At 43.8% G+C, this 20,115-nt stretch overlaps 2 protein-coding genes across 3 annotated transcripts in view; one reads left to right on the top strand and one right to left on the bottom strand.

Annotated features, from left to right (window-relative positions):
- Vps15 (vacuolar protein sorting 15) overlaps positions 1-1,870 on the bottom strand; it is a 35,041-nt gene extending 33,171 nt beyond the window's left edge. For both annotated transcript variants that reach the window (XM_077654718.1, XM_077654719.1), the window contains exons 1-7: positions 1,673-1,870; positions 1,483-1,581; positions 1,251-1,295; positions 1,077-1,156; positions 898-953; positions 381-530; positions 175-276 (exon numbers count right to left, since the gene is read on the bottom strand). In XM_077654718.1, coding sequence (XP_077510844.1) covers positions 175-276; positions 381-530; positions 898-953; positions 1,077-1,156; positions 1,251-1,295; positions 1,483-1,574 — 525 coding nt within the window. In that variant the 5' untranslated portion in view covers positions 1,575-1,581; positions 1,673-1,870. The remainder of the gene's footprint in view (positions 1-174; positions 277-380; positions 531-897; positions 954-1,076; positions 1,157-1,250; positions 1,296-1,482; positions 1,582-1,672) is intronic.
- A 167-nt stretch (positions 1,871-2,037) lies between these two features.
- Positions 2,038-19,118, top strand: Exo84 (exocyst complex component Exo84). The gene is made up of 16 exons (XM_077654717.1): positions 2,038-2,112; positions 2,472-2,627; positions 2,925-3,020; positions 3,643-3,734; positions 3,835-3,971; positions 4,766-4,845; positions 6,321-6,394; positions 6,549-6,666; positions 7,662-7,857; positions 10,838-10,982; positions 11,616-11,796; positions 13,605-13,735; positions 14,755-14,909; positions 15,328-15,398; positions 17,802-17,992; positions 18,820-19,118. Exons 1-16 carry the CDS (start codon positions 2,052-2,054, stop codon positions 19,012-19,014), a joined length of 2,079 nt encoding a protein of 692 aa, XP_077510843.1. The 5' UTR covers positions 2,038-2,051; the 3' UTR covers positions 19,015-19,118.
- Positions 19,119-20,115: the final 997 nt, after the last annotated feature.

Genomic DNA, 20,115 nt, shown 5'->3' with positions numbered 1-20,115 from the left:
GACTAGATAATTCGAGGAAAAAAAATACTTCTTTACGTTACTTTTTTAATTCATGTATGGGTCGCACCTTCAAAATTCATACCCAATTAAAAAAAAAAAGTGCCACTCTTACAAGAGTTTCTACGGTAGTTACAAAATTTAAGTTAAACAAAATTAGAAAAATGGCGCTCTTACTTCTGGTAAATATGTAGGCTTGAAGCTGGCGAAGTCAGTTAACAGGATCCAATACCAACCAGTAACCATAATGTTTTCCAACTTTATGTCGCCATGGCATATCTGAAAATGGAAAATAATGGTGTCCGTTCCCAAGACTGTGATCTTTGCATGACATTTTAGAGGGGTGAGAAAGCACAATAAAGTGTTGAATTCCGTATTCCTACCCCACGGCTATGGGCAGCGGCCAGAGCATGGAGAAGTTGAAAAGCAATCCATCGCTTCTCCACAGAGTTCAGGAATGGTCGAGTGCTGATGCGATCATACAGATTGTCTTTCACAAACTGACGAATTATTATTCCAGCTTTGTCTGTTTCCTAGAGGGAAAAGTGTTCAGGACATGCCACTTCAGATTACAATTGATTTCAATGACAGAAACATGTTGGAGGCAATAATGATTGCATCTGAGCATAGCTTGCCTCCGAGCAAGTGAGCAGAAAATTTTGCTTTCTCCTGCAATATGATCACAGTAAGATTTTCTTCAATCATTACACTAAATGCAGGCATGCATACACAAAATAAAAAGAGTCGGGTGACAACGCTATTTTCTGTGAACGACAGATGTGGTTGCAGAACTCTACTTCATTTCTTGAGCATATGCACAAGCAAGTGTAATGACTACTTCAGGCAAAAAAGAATGGTCCCCGTAACTGCATGATTTTTCGTAAAACGAACGACACTTACGACAACTTTTTGGAAGGGAAGTGTGTTTGGAACGTCCGACAGAACTCGACGGATCTCTAGAAAAAATAAAAAAGCGCGGGAATGGCAATTATCCGCGCACAGCAATACATGCGCGCAAGCGCAGCGCTAACCGCAGGACCACGGCCGGCCCATGCATTTGAACTGCTAAACACACTCACTTTCAAGTGTCTCTTTATGCGGCGCAAGTGGTAGAGAAGGATCGTGAATTGCGAAGACCTTCACAATAGCAAGGCCTTCTCTGTGCAGCAGAGAAGAAAAAAGACAAAGTTGGAGATGCGTTGCGTCTTCAGCTGATGTGCAGCGCTCGACGCTCGTATAAATCAAACGCTTACTTGTTTTTCACACGGGCAACTTTGAAGAACCTCGTGCTACCCAAACTGCAAAATAAGCGTAAAAAGAGAATGAGGAACAAGTACGTCACGTGCCTTCCAGCTCATACGGACGCAAACAAAACCAGCGGTAAAGTGAGGAGTGATCTGCGTGACACGTAAAAGCATTCAGCAACCCGCTGAACACTTTCAACGAACAAGCGTGACAGCTCGAACACGACCGCACGGGCCTTACTTTTTTTCGAAAGTGAAGTCCGGTAGCTCTGTCAGGTAGTGTTCTACTGGGTAGATCTGCGACGGGGCGATGCCCGCCAGCTGATTGCCCATAGCACAGCTGCAAAACAAGGGGTGGTCACTTCAAGGTGTGTTGTTTGGTTGCTCGGTGCGCTACGGCAAATACAAAGGGGTGTTACACGTGAACGCACAGAGGTTGCGCGGCCCAGCACACTTGGCTAAAACGTAGATGCGAGTTCACGCCTCCATTCTACCCATCAAGCGTGTCATAGACACAGGATTGCGCCAGTTACGATCATGTTTTGATCACTTCTACGGACACAGGGCGAATCACCACAACAGTCAACACAGCTGACGAAGTGCCCAGCCGAGAGACAACAGGTTGCATCGAGTAAACCGTCGTTTCGCTCGTCAAAATATGTGTATTATATTTCCTTCAAAACGGAAACTCATAAAAATAAAAGTAAAATGTATATATTACATAATAAATACTCTCATTTTATGATATTTACGGTAATTTATTAAAAAGATCTAATTACTAAACTACCGTACTGGCTCGTCGTTCTAATCATGGCGGATTACAACGCTGTCGGCGACAAGTTTACATCGCCGGGTTTCAGTCCTACAAACTGTATGTCTGACTTCAGGAACTCGCATGCATACATATCGCAGTGCATTAAATGATCTATTTTACAAAATAACTCAGCGCGGTGCGGGTTGTGTCTCCAGAAGCTGGAAAGAGTTGCTTTTGGGGGGCGTGTTCTGCTAGCTGTTGCGCCAAGTTTATGAAAATAAACTTCCGCGTGTTCCAGTTTAGTGTGTTAGATGACTCTGATAGTGGATCTACGTTCGCTTGTTTTCATCTTACCGTGAACGTTCCTCGTGGTGGGCCTGAAGGCTTCCTTTTTTCACTATTGCTCTGAAAGGCTGTGCGTGTCGATTGCAATTTTCGATGCTCCTAGGAGCCTCTTTCTTGTTCGCCCTTTCCAGATGTCAAGAATTTGGTTGAAAACTCAGTGAGAATTGATGCCATTCTGAACGAAAGACAGCAGATTGCCAATCTCGCCGACGAAACCAACAACTTGTTGAAGAAAAATGTCTACAAGAACTACATGCAGTTCATTGAAACTGCGAAAGAAATTTCCTGTATCCTGTCATGCTTTCTTTTTTTTTTTTTCACGCATGCTTTGCTTGACAGCTTTCCTAAACTGCATGTGCATCATAGAACATGGCGATCTTCGGGTGTGCTTACTGTATTATAATACCTGCAAGTGAGAGCCCTTTGTTTTTCTTCGCATAATATACTAGTGGCACCTGTGCTCTAGGTGTGCCAGAAGTGAGATTTTGCTCGAGGCGTAGCGGTCTGCTTTTTCGTCTTCAGCCTGGTCCTTGAGCCTGTGTAGAAAATGTCCCATTCCTTGACGAATCGCCTCGTGAATCCAGACCTGGAGAGTGAAATGTACCAGCTTAGTCACATGCTTACAGAGCAACAGAACGTCATGCAGTCTCTACAGGAAGTCTCCATCACAGACAGCAAAGGTGGTGCCAACATCAAAAAACATCTCTGTGCTTGATTGTTACTGATGCTGTCACTTCTTTTTTAAGTCACCAGTGCTTCAAAGACTTCTCTATTTTTCTTTCTAGTAGCACACTTGGAGTCATGTATGTACAAGCGTAATTGTTAACTATATATTCAAGTTGAGATGCCAACATCAGAATGTAATCCTTGTCGAAGTACTATGCAGCTGCATGTATCATGCTTCTTTGTCATTGACAAAAGAAGTAATCTTTTTACACTTTAGAGTTGTGTTACTGCTAAGTTTTCTTTGATTAATCATTACTGATTTAACGCAGTGTTTGCTTGATTGCCTGATTCATATTTTTGCTCAAGTTCGCAGTTGTGTCCATCCTTATGTTGTTCATATTTGTTGAAAGTGTTGAAGTGAAGAAATAACGGATTGGACTGTAACTAGCATAGAACATTAGTGGTCTGTTTTTCTTCTTCTGACTGTTCGTTTACTAAGATTTGGATGCACATTATACGATCCAGGGTGGCCAAATTATCCAGAGCCCCCTACTTTGGCATGCCTCATAGCCACTCCTTCAGCTGTGTGCCTAAAATCCTTCCAGTCATTATTATTATTATTCTGTTGGTTTTCAGGGTCCACAACTAACGTATCTGCCACTGAGAAGAAAGAGGAAGACCCAAAACGAAGTCTTTCAACGCTTCTGGAAAAAGTTGAAGGTTGCACTGTACGTAGTAGCACTTATTGAGGAGGGACGTACAAGAGTTAACGTCCTGACTGGGTCAAAAACATTTGTTGTGGTTTTTTTTCTCTCCTCACATGTTTAGCGCCTCCTTGATGTTAAAGACAGGCACATCGTCCGCAGTGGTGAAATGATGGAAGTCAGAGAGGACAACACGGAATGCAAGATCTACCTGGTGTTGCTCTCAGATGGGCTACTGCTTGCTGACTGGCTGCCTCATAGGTAACGGCTGAATTTGCTACCCTGGTACTGTCATCTTGTGTGTGTTCATCGCAATCAACATGCTAGTTTTGGCAGAGGCGCAGGTACCGTCAATTTACGACAATTTTCAGAATATGAGAAGGCTTTGTGTCTTTAGGAATGTACCCATTGTTAATTTTGAAATGCGCAGTAATCTAGCGCTATGCGTTTTGGCAAGCTAGTATTTAGTAACTTAGTCAGAGCATGTCATTAAGCTTCTCTTCTGAAATAAATGCCGTGTGGGGGGCCATGGCACTCTGCCCAAGCTACCCTTTTGCCGATGAAATCAAATCAACACCACCTGACTGATTATTGTAATTGCACCTGCACCTTTTGAAATGGTATCACTTCCAGAATTTTGTGGGCTTTGTTGTAAATTTTATTAACCGATCTGTCATGGTACTACTGTCATAGTACTTTTTGTTTGTGTAGTCATTGTAAAGTTTACTCTGGCCAAACGGAGCACATAGTAGGGCATTTAGAAGGTTGGGTTTATTTATGAAGTCAGGTTAATTGTCTTTTTGGCTTGTTGAATTTAAGCTCAGTGAATATACTGTCGGGCCGCAGGTAATCAGAACACTTTACCTCTGACAGGTGGGTGTCATTATGGAAGGAAGTGTTTGCAGCAGACAAACCAATTCTTTCTGGTAATGCCTTCTTTTTTTATGTGTGTGTGTGTGTAATACTTATGGGGAGAACCCTGTTAAAAAAATTTTGTCATATTGTGCATGAACTAGGACTGATAGCAATGAGTTTTCCTACTTCTTTTCATTCAGGAGAGGCCCTGTCCAGTATCGGTTCCAAATGCTGTATGAGTTGGACAACCTAGCTGTCGTCAACGTGAAAGAGGACCAAAGTAAGCTCTTCTTATTACTGCACCTACTTCTCTTACTGTTTATAGCAACGATCATAAAGTTACTGCGTTGCAACAGTAACTTCTGTGGCATACTTGGATCCTTCATGTTGCCCAGTGTTGCATTTGAAGGCCTTTTAACCAAAGAAAAGTTGTGCAATGGCAAGAAGTGAACAGTAATTTCAAAAGATAGGAATTAGAATTATCTGAACTGCTCAAGTGTTTTTACTTTGTGTGTGTTAAAATTTAGCGAGACACTTCTACAAAACCTGATTCTCATACTCATATGAAAATTTCTTCATTACACTTGTATCTAAGCTGGTCTTTGATTGCATTCATTTCTTTTGGCTTTTCACTCCCATCATTTGTACGGGGCAACCCATGTAATATGAGCCAAGGGTATAAAGAAAACAAGTACATGTTGAAATGGTACATTTTTGTTGAAATGGAACTTGTGCACTGTTATTTGCAGGCATGTAGAAAAAGCAGCAGTTTATTTCACCGCGTCATACTATCCAGGTAACTAGCTGAAATCAATTATCCAACTTTTAAACTAATGTCGGTACTTAAAAAGGGCTAATTAGAACGTTGTTAGAAGAAACCACAAATGGTTCACATCCTGCAAATGTAAGCTTATTCTGAATGTTTATTCCATGCCTTGGAGAAAGGGCATGCAAGGAAGAAAGTGTAAGAGAATTTTGTTGTGTGTGCTTGCATGCGCTCATACCAGCTGCAGTGACACTGTTGACTGCAGTGATGCCATATCAGTGGCCTGTCAGGATGTGTTGCAAGATGGGTTATGTTCAGAACACATGATCCTGCTGTGCAAGTTTCCTATTTCTCGTGGTTTTTTCGAAGCACAGAAAGTATTCCAACAGCAGTGCTACCATAGTAAAAAGGAAAAAAACTCCAGCAGTTGCTTTTCCAGAAAAGAAGCTCCGCACTTGAAAAGTTGAGTAATGGTGCCAACGTGTTTAATTTGGCTTAAATGCAGTAAAAATCACCCCCTTTGGCTTTAGGCAGTAGCCAACAGCGTTGCTTCACTTTCGTACCTGCAATTTGTGTGAGTTCCTTTGCAATGGCTCAATAGTTATGGCGCTTGGCTGCTGACCCGAAAGACGCGGGTTTGATCCTGGTCACAGCGGTCGAATTTCGGTGGAGGTGAAATTCTAGAGGCCCATGTTAAAGATCCTCAGGTGGTCGAAATTTCTGGAGCCCTTCACTACGGCGTCCCCGATAACCTGAGTTGCTTTGGGATGTTAAACCCCCATAAAACTAAACTAAATCTAACCTTTGGCTTGCTCTATGTTGGATATTCTGTATACATAGTGCACTGTATTAAGCTACTAGTTGCTTCATGAAATATATAAGTAAATAAATCAGTTATTTTAGTGGTTATTTTAGTGGTTAATGAGTGATGCGGGGATTTTAGCATAACATCAGCTGTACCTGTGTAATATGCACTGGTTTGTTTTCAGGATCCAAAAACTGCTTCAAAATATTGACATTTCCCCATGCACGACAATTCCAATGTGAAACAGCTGCTGAAAAGGTAAACGCACCATAGCCTATTAGGTTGCCCAGTGCGAGGCATGCTCTACCACATGTTTTATGAGATGCATGCTGTGAGGCTCTTCCTGTGGCTTGCCTATTGTAAGCTGGGCACCCCCACATTTTTCATTGACACATGCCTTTGATATTTACAGAGGATCTGGATGGAAGCGATAGAGCAGACAAAGCAAGCCAAGATGGCAGTTGTTACCCTTAAAAGGGAATCAGCCTTACTTGACCCCAAGGGCAGCTTACTGAGCCTTGACAACAACCGTGAGTTCATTTGTGCACGTGACGCACAGCTGTACACTCTGAGCTCAGCAGCATGCTTGACTTAAAAACAACCTCTGTGAAACCGTTCTTGATCTTATGGCTCTTGTGCTTGCTTTAATGGGTAGCAAGGTGGCGTGAATTTTAGAAACACGTAGGCACTTGTGATGCCATGGGTAGAGCAGCAGCGCTGGCATACAATACTGGCGCCAACAGCGTGAGAGCGTGGACATTGTAGGCATAGCATTGCTTTCACATCTTGTGTTTCCGGGCACCAAAGACTAGAGTGGTCAGTGCTCCTTAAACTTCAGACATATCTGGGAGTGACTTTACTGGCACACAGAAATCAGCACTCTTAGCAGGCCTCTGGTGTTGAGGGAAGTATGAAAACGCATGCCAGAGCATGCTCCAAGGTTCCATGACCGTGCCAGTCAGCCCTGCACATCCTGGGGCTGAAGCAAGGGTTTTACTATCCTTGCATCTATGGGAGCCCGTTACATGCTTGCAATGACTCTAACGCACAGTTTTATAGCGATAGCTACATTACGGTAGCATTTCGAGCCTTCAGCGTGGTTGGTGACGTGGTGCGGAGCAGCTGCCAGCAGCTCGGCGCCGTGGCTGATCACGTGGTTCGTCACGTGGTTGGCCACGTGAACAAGTTTCATTCAGCCAGCTGTAGCTATCGTGTCACTCCAGGTTTAACCAGAGCTAAACCACTGCCAAATTTTATGCCTTCAGCATGGCCTGCAACAGCGGTAACTAAGCACGTCTCTTTGTTACTTCACTTCAGAAATCTGCTCCCTGTCCCTTTGATGTGCAACACTGACTGTTGCCAAAACTAAACCAGGCAATGTGCAGCAGCACACTCTTGCACATCGCATTCCATGTTCAAGCGCATTGAAAAAAGGCTGCTTCACTTGAGTACCAATATGCTGTGGTACAAGGTTCCTTTTTTGTTGTTCAATCAATCGCATGCCAAACTTGTGCACCCGCTGCAGCCTTTGACGAAGAAGAAGCTGAGGACCTGTACGAGTGTGAGGGTGGAGCTGTGCTGCCTGAATGGCTCACTGAGCTGCCTGAGGACCTTGATGTATGTGTGGCAGAGAGAGACTTTGAGGCAGCCGTCAACTTGGTGCTCAAGACGGAAGAACACTTTTCTCTCTACCCCAATGCCAAGCCACTGGAGGAGATGAAGTGAGCTGGCAGTTCATGCTGTTTTCTGTTTTCAATAAAATTAACTCCATGTAAAGCATGAGCTACATTTCTATGCCTAACCTCTGCATATACCAAATGGCTTAGCTATCAATTTATGGGACCATCTTTCGCAGTATGCATCCATGCCGCTTGGAACTTGCATATACCGTTTTTACACGATTGTAAGTTGACCCTTTATTTGAAATTTAAAATTCCGAAGTGGGGGGGGGGGGGGGTCGACTTACAATCGAAACGAAACCTTGAACTGCCAATAAAAACAAGAAAAACAATCTATCGGGGACACTACTGCGATGTTAGAAGTTTGTGTTTGCTCTACGGCTCCAAGCGTAGCATTCAGGTATTCCGCGGGCTTTTTGGCCAGGATTTTTCATTTTTTATTTTTACTGGGCACATCATTACCCACCGCGATGGTTCAGTGCTACTGAACAGGATACCCGGGTTAGAACCCGACCGCGGCGGCAGCGTTTCAATGGAAGCGAAACGCAAAGGCGCCCGTGTGCTGTGCGATTTCAGTACAGCAGGTTAAAGATCCCCAGGTGGTCGAAATTATTCGGGAGCCCTTCACTACGGCACCTCGTTCTTCCTTTCTTCTTTCACTCCCTCCTTTATCTCTTCCCTTACATCTGGGTTTCCGCCGATATTTGAGACAAATACTGCGCCACTTCCTTTACCCCAAAACCAATTTCATTTCATTTCACTCGCGGGAAGGGCCGCTGTCCCGCTGTTCCAATCGTGGAGTCTGCGCCAGCGCCCGGGACTGTCGCTAGCTGATGGAAGAGCCGCTATTTCAGTTGGTTGGGCAATACGTAACAGCGGCGCTTCTGGGGAATGCCGATGTTTGCTGGAAGAGCGGACGCCCCGACACCGATCACTCTTTGTTTGGTGGTGCTTGGAGTTGGTGCTTTTGGCTCGACTGCCGGCCGCGTGCTTCGCCATGAGCTCTCCATGTTTGAAAAGCATTCGGCGCTCATTCACTGCAGCGTTCAAGAGGGAGGCCATCATTTACGTTGAAGAAACCAACAACTGCGCGGCGGGCCGCAAGTTCGATGTTTCTGAACGGTTGGTGCAGGAGTGGCGGAAGCAGCGAGACGAAATTTTTGATTGCGACTCCAAGCGAAGAGGTTTCCGCGGGCCGAAGTCGGGATGCTTTCTGGAGCTGGAGGTCAAGCTTGCAGCGTGTGTCAGCGAAATACGTGATCGGTCCCTTCCAGTGACATGCGAAATGATCACGCAACAAGCCCGGGTCTTTGCTGCGGAAGCTGGAATACTCCGAACAGACTTCAAAGCCAGCAGGGCTTGGGCTTCGAAATTTATGAAGAAGGCTGGCTTCTCTCTTCGTCGGCGTACTAGTGTATGCCAGAAGCTGCCTGCTGCTTACGAGGAGAAAGTTCTCGCCTTCCATAGGCACTACCTCAAGCTCCGCGACTCGCGGCGATACCTGCTCGGCCAAATCGGCAATGCGGACCAGACTCCCGTCTACTTCGACACGACGAGCAACACAACAGTGAGCGTTAGGGGAGCTCGCGAGGTTAAGCTTCTCACGACAGGAAACGAGAAACTTCGGTTCACTGTTATGCTATCATGCTTGGCAGATGGCACAAAGCTCCGACCGTACATCGTCTTCAAAAGAAAAACTATGCCAAAGGAAATGTTCCCGGAAAGTGTGATTGTGTGAGTGAACGAAAAAGGCTTTATGACGGACGACTTAGTTATTGATTGGTACCGTCGGGTGTGGCTTTTGAGGCCAGGGGCATCCCTCAAAAATCGTAATCCGAACCTCCTCGTGCTGGACTCATTCGCAGCCACCTTACCGCGAAAGTGATGGCAGAGCTCCGAAAAGAAGATACAGATATGCTGGTGATTCCCGGTGGTCTGACGGGGCAGCTGCAGCCGCTAGACGTTGGCATTAACAAGCCATTCAAGTACTTGCTCCGGTGTGAGTACAACGAGTGGCTTGCGGCAGAAGGGCGGGAACTTACGCCAACGGGGTGCGTGAAGAGAGCCTCCCTGGCGGCTGTGTACGGGTGGGTGATTTCCGCTTGGGTGGCCGTTCCACGCGATGTCGTGGTGCGGTCATTTAGGAAGTGCGGGCTTTCAATGGAGGACGATGTGCTGTGGGATCGCAGCGGCGGCGACGATGACAGCAGTACCACTGAAGATGACTCAAGTGAGGATGAATAGCCCATCTACGCAATAAATTTTTGTTTTTGAAGCGCTCCACCGGTGTTTTTTTTTTTTTTCGGACATGCGATGGGGGGGGTCGACTTACATTCGCATCAACTTTTTTTTTTTTTTTCGGACATGCGATTTGGGGGAGTCGACTTACATTCGAGTCGACTTACATTCGAGTCGACTTACAATCGTGTAAATACGGTATTTTTAGATTCTGTCAGCTATGAGTAGGGGTGAAAGTCAGTTTTTATGTTTTTTTTTCTGAGCAACATTCTGCAAAGAGTTAACAAGGCAAACAGTGGTCATAGCTTCAATTTCAATGTCTTGATCTGTGCTGGAAAAGCACTGATTTATCCAAGAGTCACATTTGCAGAACCATGAAACGGATCAAATGAACACTACAATTGCAGGGAGCATTGAAATGTTTCTTGCTCTTGTTTGAACAAAAGATTGAACTTTCAGTGTCTAACTGCTCGTTTGTTGTCCAGTGAGTGTGTTAGTGAATTAGTCTTCTGCAGCAAACCAGACTACAGGTTGCTGTAATGTTTTTTTGAGTACTCTCGATCTGCAGATGAAATGTAGTGTGACATGTGTACCACATATCAATGCATTGATATCAAATATTTTAGCTTTATCTTGTGAACCGCAGAAATGCTTACCTGCTCTGTGGTGTTACTGTACGCAAACGATAATCTTATTCCTCTAAATTTTGGCTTTCTAAATGGTACGCGTTGTATGAACAAATTGTTTTAATGTTTTTAAAACACTCACGCCATTTTTTTCACAGGCCACGAATTGATTACCGTGTGAAGCACTTGGTCGATGTGTTGACGAATGAACTGCATGTCTCGCCGGGCCGCTCACTCCAGGGCGGGCCACGGGCAGCGCGCCGCGCTGTCAGCCTGCTCATAAAGTTGGGGAAGTCTTCACAGGTGAGACTAAGTCGCATCGCCCACATCTTTTGTAATGCATGCGCTGGTCCCGTACTGTCAGCATTAATGGCTGCCAAGGCGTGTAAGTGACAAGTTTTGTCTGATAGTAATGTGAGTACAACAACGTTACCATATGCAACAGCTTGGATAATTTTTCAAATTTTCATCCTAACAAATTTTGATATTCCCATAGATAGCCCTAGAGCCATATCATCTGTCATTTTAATGGGGTCCTCATTTCAGTGAACTAATTCATGGTATATGTGATGCTTGTTAAATTGAGGTTTGACTCAAATAAACAACAAAATCTTTCTTTACATGTGTAAATTTTTATTCCTGTACACGGGCTGTTTGCTTTAAAGTGAGATGCGGACTATCCCATAAGTTTATGCCAAGTCAAGTTGATTGTGCTTTAAAATAGCAGTACAGCTTGGCGGAAATTATGTGGTGCTGTTTCACGGCTGTTTAGTGCCTCCATTCGTGTAAAGCAGAAGAGAACAATAGGCTCGCCATCATTTTGACTACGAGCCTGATTATTAATGTGAGCTCTGAGCTTCCTATCGCTCATTCCCACAGCCTTGTGACTCTGCAATCTAATTGCAAGTGCGGTACTCCGTGCTCTTTCTCTCGAAGGCCTGTGACCTGTTCCTGAAGCACCGCAGTGCCATCCTGAAGTACTCCATGCGTCAGCAGAAGATGGAAGGTGCCACTGCTCCGTACATCAAGAAGCTGTGCGAACTGTTCTTCACCAGCATGGTTGAGACGGGCCAGGAGTTCAGCCAGGCATTCAGCAGCAACAACAGCTGTGCCTCTTGTGAGCATTGGGGATTGTATTAGGGGCTTTCTTAAACACCTGTGGAGAGGAAGGCCCTCGGTGTAAAAATATCCTTTCAGGCGCCATTTTTCGTTTTGATTTTTTCACCTAAGTAGTAGTATATTCAGGCCTCAAGAAAGAGAATTTGTTAGTTTTCGAGCGTGAAAGACCAGCGGGTAGGTTTTTACAACGATATGCAGAATTCCATACAAAGTGTCAGATTTGTTAGAAATAGTAACATCGAAATGTTCTCATGTGTCAGGTAAGCACCCTAGGGATCGTGGAATCACTTTGTGTTTCAAAGATTCACATTTTGCTCATAATTGAGCAAAAACAATGAATGTTTTCACTTGCGGCAAAATCTACCTGCACAAAAATGGCAGAGAAAATGCTAACTAGCTCACTGGTATGTGAAAAATTATTTACTATTCTTTACTGCATTCGCTACATGATGCAAAAAAAATTTATTTGCGACAGGAAGGGTGCTCAATTTGACTGAAACAGTGAAATCACTGCTACGTGCACCAGTCTCTCAGAAAAAGCTGTAAGTTATCTGTGTACACAATTGTGTACAAAGCGCTTGGAAGGGATATAACTGTGGGGAGAGAATATTGGCAGATGACATTGGCATTCGAAAAGAGCTATGAAAGCTCTTCTCTGGAAGGAGGAAAAGATGATGGGGATGATTCGCATAAAGGTATAGAAATAACAGTAAGGCTAGTAATAGTGAGAATTTTATTTCAGAAACAGCATGCACATAAAAAGAGTTCTAACACAGCACAGCCATGATGAGTACATGTCACAATGCCTGACAGCAGGAGCAATGTTTTCGAAGTGTCAGAACTGCACAGAACGCATTAATTCAGTGAAACAGGTCAATCATATTCAAGGATAACTATGACAGTTCATTAAAGATATATATGGTTTTCGAAGTGTCCGACTGCACAGAAAACATTAATTCAGTGAAACAGGTCAATCAATCGTATTCGAGAATAACTATGACAGTTCATTAAAGTCATGTATGGTATTGAGCAATTTGCTGCAATGCAGGCCCAGGTAATTACTGTAGTGGGTGTGCACTCAGCACAGCTGGCAAGAGATGACTATCAAAGGTAGTTTCCACTCTGCAACTATTGCTAGAACCACTTATTTTGGTTTAAGCAGATTATCTCCAAAAGGGAGAGCACTTGATTGATGGGACTTGTGGGACTGACTGCGCTTTCTGTGCATATGAGCAAATGCATTTCAGTGCACTATTTATGTGTATTCTCAATGCCTAAACTGGCTGATAAACACATACATATTATGTACATGTAATAAATCAAGGCATTTACTAATAACTTTATTGAAAACAGATAGAGAAATGCACTGGTCACCTACTTTAGTAGTTACATTGCATGTGTAATTATCAGTTCACTTTGGGCTATGTGTAGACAGCCAGGAATGACATGTGTAAATGAAGTGCATACTATTTGCTTTCAATACTTAGGAATGCTGCCTACCCACAAGGTACTGCTTGCTAAGGTGTGGTAGAAAATGTACTAATTAAAAAAAGTGCAACAAATAAACATTTTCTAAAATTTATTATTTTTCTTTTTTACAAAGCAAAGGAAATTTATAGATTTATAAGATTGTCGAAGCATCAATTTCATGGAAGCTTGGTGTTTCCAGAACTTGCAAAGCCAAGATCAGGCTGTTTTTTTGTTTTTTTTTTGCTTATTGTGATGTTTCAGATTAGAGTGTGCCGCCATACATTTCTTTTTCTGGGCTGCTTATTAACTACTTTTTTTTTCTCTTTATATGAGAAGCTTTTGTCGTATGGGCCAAAGACCAGCTTCAAAACTTCGTCAAGCTCTTCTCGAACCATGTGTTCACAACGCAAGTTTCTCTCTCGGTAGCAACAGAATGCATCCTGGCTGTGCGGACCCACTGCGAGCGGGTGAGTGACAGCAGAGAGTGCATTCTGGCAGTTATCATTTCTAAATGCGTGAGCTTGCTATCAGATACCATGTTAGAGCACATGATGTTGTCCCTTCCTTGGAGCTCATTTTCACTTTGTCTGTTGGTTCTAGCAGACTGGTGCTAGCAGAGCTGTGCAAAAAGTTTACTTTGCAACGCTGTTGTTTTGGGGAAGTGACTTAATTCGTTGTCAGAAAATAGCATGTTGTTTTGTTATGAAAGGGGCAGTTCACACCACACCACAATGGGTTTTCTGCATCCTTGTGAAGCAGTCATCAGTTTTGCATGCCATGTCCTCAGCTATGCCATCTTTGAGTCAGCTAGATATTAAAAGAAGCAAGTGTTCTTCCTTCTTCACTAAAGATCAGAAGTTTAAATTGCTCACTGCTTTGCTATTCTCAAAATTGTGCGGTTAATTACTGGAGAATTTCTTTACCCTCAAATGAATTCATTATACCACATTCATCTTATTTAGTGCAAACAATAGGACAAAGGAAAAGACTTTCAAAAGAGGGCACGCACCTTGTTGACCGTTGCATTGTTTTTATCGATTGTCAACCACTTTTTCATGGTGCGAGAATCCTAGGCAAAAGTAAGCAATAAACCACTTGTGAGTCATTGGAGGCGTAAGGTTGCACCTGCTCAGGCCTGTGCATATAGTATATATATGTATGGTTCAACCTTCAAAAATCAGTTGTGTCTGTAGTGCCCGTGTTCGTTTTCGTCATTTCTTTCGTCTTGTCGTTTGCACTAAATAAGACGAATGTTATGTCAGAACACCAACTAGTCCAACAGTTAACTCTGCTCAACTTATAATACCAGCCGATTTAATTAAGTTGTGGGCTATCAGTTTCTTTAGGTAGCACATAGATTGAATCATATTCAGTGTTAATGGTGGATTAAGTTCCCTGGGGTAAGTTAAGGCATCTGACAGCTACCTGCATTTTAGGAATGACTTCAGCCGGCCTGAACAGTCTTCTTGCTTTACTTTTTTCCCAGCTGTGGGAGATAGGTCTGGACCTATCTTTTTTCCTGGAGAAGCTCCTCAAGAATGATGTCGAGCGCATCATATCAGATTCAAGAGACAAGGCGCTGGAGGCTATCAAACTGAGAGCTGCTGAGGACCGCTGGCGACCACAGAACCTCTACAATAAGTAAGCCAGCACCATATTTTTTTTTTTGTGCATGACAGGAAACAGTTGGTGCATTCTAGCATCTTAGGCTCTAGTGTTCAGGTGAACATGAAAAGAAAAATTGGTGAAAATGTAGCGTTAGAATTTATGAAATGGCTTCCAGTGGTAGTACTGCATGGAAGGGTAGTAAGTCAAGCCAGGTTATATCAAACCCAGATATTTCAAATTATCGGCTATATCGGACATGCAGTGCATCCCCTTGAAAATCCTGTGTAAATGCTATTCTTTTTATGTGTATAACTTTGAAAGCACTCCAACAGGAAAGTTGCTTCTCTGGCATTGAGTGCATTACACTGGCATGTATGGTCAGCTGGGAAGTTGTTTCAATATAAATCATGTTCTGTTGGTGGTAATGTCAATGCTTTGTGGTGTCCTGCAGGGCAGGCTTACAGAAGCTGATTGATGACATGAACAACCTTGGAGTCTCAGGCATCTCATCATACGTCTACGGTAGGCCTCTTCTTTTAATGATTAGCATTTCATCGTTAGGAGTTTGCAGGGAATTAGATTTTCAAAGGTTACGTTTTGTTCAGATTAAATTCACATTATGTGTATGTATTCTTAAACAACAATTGCATTTCTTAAGTCAGAAATGAAAAAAATGGAAATTGGTTTTTGGGGAAGCGAAATGGCGCAGTGCAGTATCTGTCTCCCATCTCACGGACACCTGAACTGGGCCAAGAGAAGGGATAAAGGAGGGATTGAGAGAAGAAAGGAAGGGGTGCTGCAGTGGATGGATGGGGAATAATTTTGACCACCTGGGGATCTTTATCTTGCACTGACGTCGCATAGCACATGGGGGCCTTTGCATTTCACCTCCATCAAAACGAAACGCGGTACTCCGGATCACGGATCAGTAGCCGAGCGCCCTAACCACACAGCCACCGCATGGTTGCACAACCAGGAGTATTTCTGGGACAACTTTCCAGAGCGATAACTAGTATAGCTCCTTTCACAAACGTGTTGTAGAACTTCTACAGTGTGAAAATAGAATTCAGGCAAATGCTGTTAGTTTGCCCTGTGGTGCCATGCAAATAACTTTTTATCTGATGCAGATAACTGGTTAGTATTAGCTTTAATGTACACCTTTGCAGAGATACAAGTTGCTATAAAAGTAATTAACATTTCATAAATTGACTTTTGTCGTTGTTGGTCGCACGTCACAATTCATTTGGTGGCAGATATGTATGCAGTCTTCTGTTTCGGCAGCCTTGAGAGATTTAAGCCGCCAAAACAGTCACATAGTTGGATAAAAACCTGTTAGTCTGACCTGTGCATTTCTTTGTCATTTAGCTGGGTGTCTTAAGATGTGTGGGGAAAAATGCCTGTTTTGAGTAGATTTTCCTTTATGTGGAAGACTGATACTGAAAAAAAAAATGCTTGCTTTCGCAGGCATTACACACCTACAAGTCACCTGCATACAATACCATATATACTCGTGTAATGAACCCACTCGCATAATGAACCCGCCCCCCCACTTTTGTGGTCCATAATTTAATTTTTTTTTTACCCTTTAGCCTTTTGTAGCGGGTTCCTCGATATTCGCCCCATCCACAGTGCACATCTTGGCAGCTTGCCAAAAGCTGACCCCCCCCCCCCTTGATAACATCGCCACTCCTTTGTTTATATTTTGAGGAGAGCTCCTGCCGGAGGGGTGTGGGAGGAGGCAGCACAGTGCAGCGTGCTCGGTGAACTTGGCAGAGTACCAAGACATTGTGTACTCTAAGCTAAGGCTTAAACATTCGCATTGTACACTCATAACCGTCCTGTATGTTTCTTTAACCTCGTGTTTCTGTTTTTTTTTTTTTAAAACGCACACCTGACCTTCAGGGCCGGCATTCAGCGTGTTCGTGCTATCTCGCCGTGATTGGCCAGTGCCACCGGCTACCACAAAATTGTGCGATCGCGTGAGCGTGAACGATGCTAAACACCAGCAGCACGAATGCATTTGGCCGGGTGCGTTTGTTGGTGACGGAAGTATGGACGGAGGTATGGTATGAAATTTTGACCCTGTGAAAAAAAAAGAAACTTTTTTCCTGCATAATGAACCCTCCCTCCAAACTGATGTCAACTTTTCTGCAAAAAAAGTGGATTCATTATGTGGGTATATAAATGCCCAGGTGCTCTACAGAAAAGAGGCAGTGCAATAATGTGTTATAACCTCATTAATTAGATACGCACATTTCGCAGGCACTCAATGAGTGTTTGTAAAATTTATATGTCGTATAGTTCTCGCATTTAGAAATTTGAATTCATGTGAAACTAGAGTCAAACCAGAGCAGTACAAAAGGCCTGGAACTTACAAACACGAAGCTCTTAAGATAATAGGTTAATCCACCTTTTTCACATGACCGCTCTGCATATGCGTGGCGCTCCTCCTCTACCCTTTCCCAAGCTCCACTGGTTTAAAACAAGCCTCCAGCTTCTAATATGCATGCGCAGATCACGCTGTCATCAGGTGCGAGCAGCAGTAGATGGCAGAAGCTGTCAAGCATGCACCTGCCACTTCTCATGAGTAGCTGGCACCTCGTGGAAGCAGATTACACCTGCATCGCCCAAGTGCATTAATTTTCAACCAGTTTTGTGGGTAGCAGTCAGATTTTCGTCCACTCACAGAGGCCATCACATCTTGTGAAAAAGGTGCATTGGTACAGTGATGCACCGACTCCTGAAGTGTTTGCAAAGCAGTCTGCATGTGGCGTGATAATTAATGCTTCACTTTGACCTCATGCCCGGAGAAACATGCCATCACACCTTTATCTTGCTTCACGTTAGTAGAGGTCATGGGACATAGTGAGCACTATGGCACTGACCAAAGTGGGGTGTGGAGCAAGGCATTCGCTGTTCTTGCAGACGAGTGCTGGGTGTCCCTGTCGTCCAATACGGTGTCCTTCTGCAAGACCTTCCTCAATCTCCTTGATGACCTGCTCAAGCTGCACACACCTGTCACGAGGGTTCTTATCCTGGACTCCCTGGCTGCCACCTTCCGTGCACACTTGCGCCACGTGGATGCCTCCCTCGCTAACAAGGGTTTCAAGTCAGACGTAAGCGAGCGTTTGGTTTTAACCTGGTTTTAGTGTGCCACTGGCATAGAGCTGCCAAATTGTGCAAGGTGTTGCGCCAGTTATTTTTGCTCACTTACAGCAGAGCAGTATGCTTTTTTTTTAGAGCGCAGCTCGTAGGAGCCTGTTCTTGCGTTCTGTGTCGTAGTTGTCGGAGTCTGCGCTTTCGGCGTAACACGCCACCTGCCATGGTGAGAGCGGAGGAATGGACAACTGGAACGTGGCTGTCACGGGAAGATCCTGGAGGGTGGCTAGGTGAACAACACGCCACCTACCAGCTGTGGCGTGAAATTATGTGAAGAGCTGCGCTCAAATTTTGCATTACCAGCTATCGTAATCATCTGTCAATTCTTTTGTAACATCTTGGAAATTGTAACTAGGATTTTACGATTGGATATTTGGTGGATAGCTTTAATTTTCATGCCTGGTACTTACCACGCTGCTGGCAAATCTTCAAAAAAGTCTCGATTCCAAGTATTGATCTGAAACCACTCCACCCTCCTCCAATAATGGAAAAAATTAAATTTTTTTCTTATTCACGCAGGCCTTGTAAACAACTGCCATGTGCTTTGTTCCCAAATCTTTCACATTTCAAAGAGGATTGAATATGTATACACGTTGTGGTATTACTGAACCTAAAAAAATCAGTGCACGATGAACACTGCCTGTGCTTACAAGTAAATGTGAATGCAATGGCAGCATGCAAGCATAACCCAATGCCCATCAACCCTTGATTCGTGTGCATCGAAAATACCTTGGAACGGCTGTGTGGGGCATAAACTGCAAAATGCTAACCCTTTTGAAAACAGGTGCCACTGATCCAAAAAAATGCAAGTTTCCTGCTGGAAACGTTACTGGAAGTCGCCGAGAAGAGGTGCGACGCCAAGCTGCCTCACCTCTCTGGCTTCTGGAACGAGCTGCGCCAGGAATTCGCTTCGTGCATGTCGCCAAAGAGTGCCAGCAACAAGGGCGTCACAAAGTACCCTGCGGTTGCATTTATTTGACACTGCAGGCTGGCCTCTGCCTACAGAGGCTGTCCAGACCAAGAGTGGCTTACTGTTATTTATTTGCTTCGGAGAATAAAAACTTATTTATGAAGTTCCTTGAACGTTGCTGGCATTCATCTACTTGGAGTAACCTCGCCACGAGTTTCACTGTGCCATTGTAGCCGTGGTGGCTTACAAGTTGTCAGCCACTTTAAGCCCACTGCAGGAGAAAGACCTCTCAGACTCATCTCTACTTACTCCTGCCTCACACCAGCCATAGTGAGCCTATCTGAACACACGTTTGCCTCACTTAGTTTTCTGCAACCTTTAAATGGCATTCCATTTCCCTTAACTCATGATATGCCTAGCATTCTACATGTAGGGCAGCACTCCTTTGCACAGTAACTCTACAAGTTAAAAACGCTGGCGTAGGTTCAAGAGGGTCGAGACGTTTCCCGTGCAAGGGTTGTGTTCGTGTGCATTCAGTTCTGTGCGTTGTGTGCATTCATAAAGATCTGCCAGTCCTCTCTGGACACCATTTCTGAAACTTGAGCCCGTCGGCTACATTGTAGATCTGCAAGAAAAGCAATTTTTGCACATTGCCATAAGGAAACTACCACATGTAATGAAAAGTGTGATTTTAAAGCTGATGCCAAATATTTTAACCTTTACCACACATAACAGGTAGCGAATTTGCCTAGTATCCTACATTGTAGGAGGGCTCAAGTCAGTGCTGAGAAAAATATTTCCAACAATAAAAGGATGATTCTGATTGTAATTGCAAAGTGAAATATGCGTTCTATATCAAGAAATATTTTAGTTTTTCAAATTTTTTAAGTTTTGGCATATATGGGTTATTACCAGTTACCTGTCAGTTTCCATGTACCATCCAAGTTCACTTTTTTGGTTTCAGTTCGGATATCAACTCTAATTTGTTTTAGAATCTACACTACTTTCAGTCTCCAAATATTCCTATTGTTTCATTTTCCATCGCTTGCTGCACTACATTGAATCTCATTAGAAGAATTTTTCTTAGTCTCCTTCCCACATGTCCTTTCTCGTCATTGCTCTGATAGACAGACAGACTCTGTCCTGTACAAAGTGGTGGTGAGAAGCACG

Source organism: Amblyomma americanum, chromosome 2, assembly GCF_052857255.1.
Source record: "Amblyomma americanum isolate KBUSLIRL-KWMA chromosome 2, ASM5285725v1, whole genome shotgun sequence".
NCBI lineage: Eukaryota > Metazoa > Arthropoda > Arachnida > Ixodida > Ixodidae > Amblyomma > Amblyomma americanum.
The sequence above is the reverse complement of the archived record's forward strand: the minus strand, read 5'-3'. Positions and strand labels throughout refer to the sequence as shown.

Bases quoted from the DNA above. Each gene is read 5' to 3' on its own strand.
- Exo84 (XM_077654717.1), top strand. From the start codon at position 2,052: ATGGCGGATTACAACGCTGTCGGCGACAAGTTTACATCGCCGGGTTTC. The intron at 2,113-2,471 runs GTATGTCTGACT...CGCCCTTTCCAG, and splicing joins GGGTTTCAGTCCTACAAACT to ATGTCAAGAATTTGGTTGAA. The intron at 3,735-3,834 runs GTACGTAGTAGC...TCACATGTTTAG, and splicing joins AAAAAGTTGAAGGTTGCACT to CGCCTCCTTGATGTTAAAGA.